Consider the following 9,404-nt stretch of genomic DNA (forward strand, 5'->3'; position numbering starts at 1 on the left):
TCTACAGTGTCTTTTAACTGGACAACCCCTTAATGTTTTCATTAGTGATTATAATTGATTACAACTGGACCTGGTACTTTCTTGCTAGCCTAACTTTTTGCTAGCCTTAAAGGATTTGTTTGATTACACTCATTGGACTGACCGATACTTAGAACAAAGCAAAAGTCCATGGAACTCAGTGAAGATATAAAAAATGAGAATCATAGATTTAAATGATTCTCATTTTTTATATTGGAGACATTTTTAAACAACTGCATATTTCAGGATCATTACTTCAAACAACTGTAGGTAAGTACAAGTTATTCAGATGTGTCACCACTTTGCCAATATCTGGAGAAGACCCAAACTGTCACTTAGAGGAAATTGGTTAGGATGTTCAGGAACAACCCAGGAACCATCAAGCTTCAAGCCTTACCCTATTGAAAATTTGTGGACTGTGTTTAAAAGCCAAGTCTCTGCCAAGAAACTAACCAATTTAAATGAACTCTACCGATTCTGCCAAGTAGAGTGGTCCAGCTGGAATTATGCCAGAAGCTTGTTGATGGCTACCAAAAGTGTTGACATGCAACTTGCTAGGGGACATTTAGCCAGATGTTCATAGGGTGTATGTTTATATATGAGCCTGTTTGGTTCTAGAAAAAAAAAAGTTAAAAGCTCAAGATTAACATAGGATTCATACCCATGAGTGTATATGAACTTCTGATCACAAGTGTGCATCATTCAGCTTGGAAATATCAGTTTCCTGAAGATTTTGGATTTTCACTATCTTTAAGGCTAGTTTGAGCTGCGCTCCATCAGCAAACGCAGCATTTGGTGCTCCCACTCTCTGACATGTCAGTGCAGCATCTCTGCCTGCTGTTTTAACCCTTCCACCACCTGAATATCTACCTCTATATCATGTTTCTAAGTGAGTAGTGAGCTCAGAAGATAGTCACAAAACTTTAACAAATCAGTCGTTTCAAATATGAATTCTCTTTTTTTTCCAACGTATTTCATTACAGGCCAACTTGCTGTTCTTCTCTCCTCTGAACAGCACATGTTTGAGTTGTCATTGGGAAAGCGCAGGTGTTACTAATAACATTAACGATCGTTCCTTTCTATAACAGTGAGCTGTGCTGTGCACGAGCACGGCATGTCTGCAGTGTTCACTGACTTCTAATTAGGAAATTGTGTTGTCCAGCTTTTCATAGAAATACTGAAAGCCGAAAGTGAAAAAATATATATATTATTTTAAGCACCATCTTCTTTCATGAGGTGTCGTGTGGATCTTCCCCACCTGCGGAGTTGCAATGAAAACAAAGCGAATGGCTATCAGCCTCCTCTGGCCAAGCAAAAACACCATAATTGATCTCTTTCACAGCGGCACTCACAACACCTACGACAGCTTTGTTCATTTAAATGTCCCACTAAGCAACAGCTCTGAGCCAGACTGCAGCAGGATTCTGGCAATACAGCATCTAAATGGATGACGGCCATTAATAATTACACCTGCGCATTTCCTGTGGTGACTTGTCAGCCATGGGCTTAGCAGGCGATTTCCTTTAGCCTCGGAGACTTTCACTGCCAGCTGATGTTACGTTTTGGTTTTATTTAATATATGCACAACAATATAGGCTGCACATATCTCTGTAAGTCTAATATTGGCCACACAGCTGACTTTAGGTAAACAAAGTCTGTGCATTGCTGAGGCAATTCCCTTGAAATTTATGGAGAAATTAATGTTTGCTGAAGTCATCTAAGCCTAAATTGGGCCTTTGCGGCACGTTTATTCCATGGAGGCTGGAGAATTAGCTTCTGTTTGACTGGAGCGATTGAGTCAGCCAGGTGCTCCGTACTGGACTGTAATAAAGCTCAGTGAAGTGCGCAGCTCACGTCTCAAGGGAGTACACTGAAACAGAAAAATATCTGAAATAATAATGTAGTCAGGTGATGTTTGTGGGTAAATATATTGCTGTTTTATAGCAACTGTGGAAAATAATAAGAAATATGTTTTTTCTTCAGTCCTCCAGCTTACTATAACACAAAGAAAAGGAGAATATCAGGAACAAAACATCCTGTAATTATCAGCTATTATTCTTAGGGCGTCTCACACAATAGCCTGTTAATCATTGCATAATTTCACAGGTTCTGCTTTTACTATTGCTTCTTTCTTCAATTAATCTGTCTATTTTTTCTTTATGTCTCTGGCTGCTGCTCTTTTCTTCATTTTTTTCATTTGCCATCCCTCAGTCAACATCTATCCCACTCCGTGGAAACTGGGAGAGGAGGAGCATGAATGAGTTGCATGTTTGCCCACAGCCGTTTGGAGGAACCTTGCAGAGAGAAGTGCCTCTTGGTCTAACAATCAAAAGCAGGTAAACCCAGAGGAATGTTTCCATGCCAACAGTGTGTTGTAACGTTTTCAATTCACTTATTTTTCGCTATAATCTAGGAGATGGATGGCAGACCTCTGCAATGTATCTGGCAGTCAGTCACAGTAGCTCGGAGACTTTGGGTCCCAAGCCATCACACCAACAGCTCCCTTCTGGTTTGCTCAAACTAGTGTTCCATTCAGGTTTGCTTTCAGCATTAAGATTTGGCTGTGACCACAAAGTGCACACAATAACATATTTATGTGCGTGTACAAGCGTGGCACACATGAGCGATCACAGAGTCTTTTATAGCCACAAACAATCGATTTTACCAGCACGTACATCACTTAGGGATAATAAAATTAACTGCTACTCCCAGTAAACTGTCGACCATCCCCTCCATGTACAGATGCAATTATCTCATCAGATCACTAAAATAAAAGAGACTTCACAAATTTATTTGCAACATTGCTTCTAATAAAACCCTTAACTCATAACTTCATTCAGTTTAGTTGTATTAACAATATATCAAAAGAAAACGTATCATTACCCCCTAAGTAAACAGTTAACTGAGCTTATTGTCATATTTTAGTTATATTGGTTTTATAGTTGATAACTTTACTGATTAGATTTTTTAAATAATCTCTGATGGGGAACCACTAGAAAGAAGAAAAGAAGTCAGACTTTAAAAAAGTGATTATGAGCTACTAAAGATCCAGTTAAATATGTTATCCATCCATCCATCGATTCAGTTTCAGTGGATTCAATTTTTCCATTATTATTTAAATCCATGTGAAAGATGATCATAGCCTTTGTGATGTTGCCAACACCACTGATTTGAGAAGTGTAAGTTTGAGCATTGACAATAAATGTGTGAAACAGAGGGACACTGCATCCTCATACGGTAGCGAGGTGCAAGTCCCAAGGTAGGTATTTACCCTGCTTTACCATTTATTTCGTCCAAAATGGGAGCATAATTTGCAGAGCATAACCATTGTGCTTAGTCAGGATTCTCTCCATGCCAGCTACAGGAAATGAATGCAGCTTTAAGGAACTTCTACATGGGATTCCCTTTTCAGACCAGGGAACCAGGTCCATTTTTTTAAACACTGTCTATGTTAAATCTGCCTCTGTGGTTCTCCTCCCTTTACAAAATGCAAGACTAAAGTTGAAGCAGTAGCCCAAAAAAGAAAATTGAACTACTGTATGTGCTAAACCATTACTGTCTGATAATAAATGCCTACATTTAGATATCTACCTAGTTACTGCTACTCACTGTTGCAGTGTGTCACCAAAACTGCATATTTCTCTGGGGAAACTGCAGCTCTTCACACATTTCATCGACCAACAATAGGTTTCCACTCAGGTGGTTTGTTACAAATTTCAACAACAAAGGACTGATAATCAAAGTTAAAATGTGGAACGTCATGTCAAAACAGCATTTCTGGTAACAATATTTCAGATTTGATAAGATTTAAGGTTTACTTCCTGGATCATTAACTTTTATAACTAAATTAAAAATGTGAAAAATAAATAAAAACTATAATTATTTAAGGACATGGAGGCAATTTCTTAACAACTCTATTTTCACTTCAGTCAGTTGATTGTTTGATTCACAAGCCACTGTGTACTGAGGAAAAAGGACTTAAACAGAGCTATTTTCCAAACACATGTGAACCTAACTTTATGTAGGCTACATATATAAAAATAGCATGGTGTAAGGCAGAAAGTGGAGCTGGAGCAAACTGTGACCACACAAAGCCTGTGAACAGTAACAACGATGGGAGACTTTTTGAAAAAGATTCAGGTTGGATAAAACTGATTTTTCACTGAGTCAGTTGTCGTGGAAGTTGTGTACTGGGGAGACAGCACAGCGAGAACATTGATGCGGTGCAAAGAAGAAAAAAAGGCAGTTGAACCGAACATCAAAGACAACACCTTCCACCCGCCAACATGGTGCAGTGATGCAACAAGGAGCGCTTGTGTGTTCAGCTCCAAGCTGGCCTGCCCGTTCCTGCACACAGGCTCCTTTTATGCATAACTTATTGGCCTACTTTTAAAATACCTACAGATCTGAGGTAGACATCAATACACCCCATAAAATACGCCTTAGCCTTGCAGAATGTTTTGCACACGCTGTGCTTCCATTTCTAGAGTTCAGTCAGACAGTTATGGCCACATTTGTTTAAAGTAGCTATATCGCATATATTTACTGCATTTGGCAGGAAGTACCTTTTCTTTATTTCCTTCATTAAAAAAGTTTCAATTGTTCATTTTGAGCATGTACTGGACTTCCGAAGACTCATTATAATGAGGGCTGCTGCTCTAATTTTGAACTACTATCACTATTCATTCATCCTTTTATTTCTAAGCAGTTTGTTCTGTTGCTAAAATTATAGGTTTGAGTGTTTGTATAAATTTCATTTTTATGTCATTTTGTTTCTTTTTTACAATTTCCCCAATGGGAGCATTAAAGTTTCATCTTATTCCTGCTGAACAAGAACAGATTTGTTATTTGTGGTACGCTAGCATTTCCCAAGCATATTTTAGTTATTGCCTTGGATTAAACAGATAAAAATTTGAAGCTCGAGCATAAAGGAGTAGATTTACCATGCTTTTTAAAAAATCAAAGTAGCTGCAAAACTACAATGTATTTTTAGTTTTTTGATCCTTTTCAATCTGCCACAAACATCACTTTTAACTGCCCGCTTTGGACCCCATGAAGCTTCTCTAGCTACCTGATGGGCAGCATCTGATGGGATAGCTACCTGATGGCAAAAGGTATATAGTTATGATGAATGGGAATTTGCATAATTATGATTAAGGAACTGACCTCACAGCCCATTGTTCCTTCAGTGGGCTGGTTTCAGTCATTATGCAAATGTACTGTTTATAAGGTTTGGGGAAACCTGCAGTCAGCTGAGACTGAAGAAGTCACTTGGATGAGTGACGAAACGTTTCTCCCACAAAACACTACGTCCAGATGAACAGATTCAACTTTTGGAGATGATGAATGAAAGATTTTTTATTTTGGGGGGGGGGGGGCATAAATAGCATTACCAGCAGTCTGTGACATTATCAATGGCGCTGAGCATGACGTGCTGCTGCCATCTAGTGCCTAACACTTAACTTTTTTTTTTTTTTAAAGGTGAGAACAAAAATTTGAAATATTTTATAGTAAATCCTGGCAAACCCCCCCCAGAAAAACTCAATATCAGACTGCACAGAATCCCATCTACCTGGGAACAGCCTTAAACAAATAGCTTCACTTTGGTAGCTTCAGTCACGAGGCGCTAAGCAATTAGGCGCACTACAGGGGACTTATCAAATTTCATTAACTTTGAGCAAGACCATTATCTCAGCATGTTAGCAGTCCTTGGATGAGAGCTGGGGGTATGTTGTTTTACGTGAAGGCACGCTGAATTAAAAATTAATCAGCTGCTCTTTACGCTGCTACCATGATGCACAACTGTGAGGATTAATTGCACTACTTGACTTCTTGCAAAATAGCTCAGCGGATGTCCCATTAAAGGTTATTAACAAAGAAATGTGACCACTCAACCACAATGCAACCTTAAAATTGAGTTTCCACCTGAAATATTTTACTTCCATGCTGCCTGGTTTGTTTTCAAGCGACAGACAAAGCCGACCTGTCTGAAAGCTCCCCCACCCCATTATTAAATTACGGCTATTTCATTCCTATTGTGTTTTCTTCCCATCAGTCTTTCCCTGTCCACTAGTTTCCATGGATACAAACCACTTCTCTGCAGTTATCTACCTATTACCTATTACAAGGATGTCTACATTTCACTCATGTAACAAAAAAAAAAAAAAAAAAAAAAAGCCATAAGACTTGCAACTCAATGTTAACCCCAGTTAATATTGATCAAGTTTCAGTTCTACTCAAATTTAAAACCTCTTGCTATATAAAACCTGTTTGCTTAACTCTTCATAGACAGGAACTCAAAGAAGGTGAGCAACTAAGACATTTTATTTAAAATGGAACCATCTTTAACTGTATGACCAACATGACTTTGCTGAGCAAAACAAGAGATCATTAATGGTGTTTGATCACTCATCTAAAAGCCCTTTTTATCCATTGTGGAAAAAAAATATCAAATTTATGCCAATAAATAACCACGCAAAAATCAAACAAATTGGACAAAAAAAACGATTTATTTGCAGTGCTGAATTATCCCATCATGGTCAGACTTCCAATGACAACTTGACCCATCCGAGGACATCGGCACAAGACATCTTAGTCCAGCTGTAAGAACATAAAATAGGTGTTAGTTATTGTAAAGAAACGGGCATATAGCATGCATGTAAGGAGCAAAACAGCATGAAACTCAACATTTAATTAAAACAACATTTAATTCATGGGCTTCATCCTCAAATCAGCAAAGCCAGTCCTAATGAAACTTTATACAGTCGGAAATTCAGTTGATGTTCTGTTATGTAAAGTTATGATCAACTTGAGAGGCTACAGAAAAATACAACTTACCTTAACGAAGCCGATGTCTTTAGCGTACTGCCTGAAGCACTGGCGGCACATGTTGATCCCGTATTTACGGATCAAGCCATGTCTGTTAGAGCACACTCGGCTGCAACAACATCAGAGTAGTATTAATCACATATACGCTTTTATGTACCAGTTATAAAAAGCCCTGGCGTCGATTGTCGTAAACTATGAGCCGATGTGCTCTTCTGAACACCGGGGCTAACTTTAACAGTCCTGTAATAATGCTACTCTCAATAACGTTAAACATTTGTTACATTTCTTCCGATCAAGCGACGGAAGACATTACACGCCTAACTCATATGCATTAAGGGCATTCGGTAAGTCTAGCTGTTATAAAACCAAAGCCGGTCAAAAGACACACACGGCTGATGCTAATAGGGAAGGAGGGAGCATTCGCCTCCGCCATATTAGCTCAGGTTCAGGGCACATGCGGTGCACGTTTGGTAGCATTTTTTTAAAGATAAGGTGGCCAGAAACACCTTATATCACCTCAACTTGATCACGTTAACCGATAAACAACGCAATAAAGGTGACACTGACCAGGAGCGGGATCCCTGTCCGAATTTTCTGGGGTGACTCCAATAGAGCTGCTGATGGCCCATCTTGTCTCTTTTCGCTCGAGTGTCGGAAAGGAAGAAGAACGGGCGCGCGTGCGCAAATAGGCTTTCTGGTGCTCTATTTCCGGTTTCGGGTTGTTGTGTACCGCCTCCTAGCGGCTGTTTACATCAAATCTAAACTAAATTTAAAATCCTATTTTTTTTTGTACATCGCCAAAACTAATCAATTTGAATTAATAAATCTCACAGCCCAATGGGTAACCGTGATATCATTTAACTAGGATATATCTCCTCTCTTACAGCTCGAAGCCCTGCATTTAAATAAAACCATGTTACATTAAACTATTCAGTCTTCATCTCGGAAACAATTGTCTGTTGACCATAAGCACTTAAAAAAGCAAAGTGCTTGCTCTTTCTGTTTAGCGTGAGCATCTTGTTGCACACATAATCCTTCAAATTAACTCGTGTTAATTAACTCATGTACAAATCTACTGCAATAAAAAATCATGCAAACCACAAATGCCTGAAATTGTTCATTGATTACCCACAAAATGCGGTCTAATCTTCATAACCAAACGCAATCAGACTAAACAAATATGTATTTAACTCCAGTTTCTCAAAAAGCTACTCGTAACCAGATACATAGTTATTGTATATTCAAAAAAAGAAAAGAAAGAAAGAAAGAAATATACTGCAAATACACACTTTAAATAATTTAATTATATGTAAATCTTCCAATTAATTTCGTGACATACTTACAACGTCAACTTTAAATTAAAATATTGATTGGTACATTGAACTTGCACCTTGCATTTTTGCATGATTCATTCTTTGAATAATTCAGCCTTTGATTTTATATATTTCAGTTGCATTTTACTCAGAATTATTGTGTCATTTTTATCAGGGCAAAGAATCTTTTTTTTTTTTTTTTTTTTTTTTTTTTTGCATAGTTTTGTATTTTGTAATGATTTTTTGTTGTTGTTTTTTTAAAATTCAATTTAGTTTCAGTTACCTTCCAGAGTGGGTTTACTTTTTAGTTTTTGAAAATGTGTTGATGTACTGACAGAGTTTTTTTAATACAAAGAAATACTCTAAGACATATCCCAGGACACTTTTTCTACAAATGAAAGGAATTCAAGACCATTACTATTATCACTCTCTGGGTGTACAATGTGCAATCCTCAAAAGAGTGGAAAAGCACCCAAGGCTCACAACAACACGTGTGTAGAAATCTTCGCAATTTGATAAAATCTTTATTCACATGTCCATTATAAGAAAATCACTGAATAAGAGTGGTAATATTGGAAGGCTACAATATAGAAGAGCACTGCAGGCTCTAAATGTATTTTTAATAGTATGTTTCAAATTTACAGAAGATCCCCTGCTGTTTCATAACATCTTTGGCATCATCTTTTATACTCAAGGAGGCAAATACTGAATTACTGAAGAAGAAGAAAAAATGCAGGTTTGTAAGGAAAATGCACTGCATCTCAGTACCAAAACCCCATGTCCTCACTGAGGGAACAATGCATAAGTCTGTCAGGAAAATTTAACAAGAGATTATTGTGGCAGCTGTCCGTGACCTATCCTGGGAGAGGTTAGGTGACAGGACAATAGCTACACAAAGGCCCAAAGTGCACAGGTAATTCTTCGGCAGAATAGCTGGGAAATAAGAAACCGTTTTTTGAATGGCAAAGTTAGGATATGTTCACCTTAAACCAATTGAGATGCTGTGGGATGACTTGAAGAGGGATGTTCAATCAAGACCTATTGTGGGAACAGTTTGTAGGGAGGATTGATCCAAAATTCCTCCTCTGTGTTGTACACTTCTTACATGGAGCTACTCGTAACATCTGATGGAGGTTGGTATTGCTGAAATAGGTTCCACGAGTTAACAAAATTCAACACTTCCCTTTTTGGGTCTGCACTGTGAGTGATCAGTGAAGAAGAAAAAACCAAAAAAAGTAGCAATTA

General features: G+C 38.0%; 1 protein-coding gene across 1 annotated transcript; it reads right to left on the minus strand.

The window, feature by feature from the left end:
- Positions 1-6,508: 6,508 nt before the first annotated feature.
- Positions 6,509-7,565, minus strand: rps29 (ribosomal protein S29). Its single transcript, XM_003440649.4, has 3 exons — positions 7,414-7,565; positions 6,856-6,955; positions 6,509-6,618 (listed from the first exon to the last, which is right to left on the minus strand). Exons 1-3 carry the CDS (start codon positions 7,473-7,475, stop codon positions 6,610-6,612), a joined length of 171 nt encoding a protein of 56 aa, XP_003440697.1. The 5' UTR covers positions 7,476-7,565; the 3' UTR covers positions 6,509-6,609.
- Between the last annotated feature and the right edge of the window lie 1,839 nt (positions 7,566-9,404).

The sequence above is a fragment of the Oreochromis niloticus genome, linkage group LG15 (assembly GCF_001858045.2).
Source record: "Oreochromis niloticus isolate F11D_XX linkage group LG15, O_niloticus_UMD_NMBU, whole genome shotgun sequence".
NCBI classification, from domain to species: Eukaryota; Metazoa; Chordata; class Actinopteri; order Cichliformes; family Cichlidae; genus Oreochromis; species Oreochromis niloticus.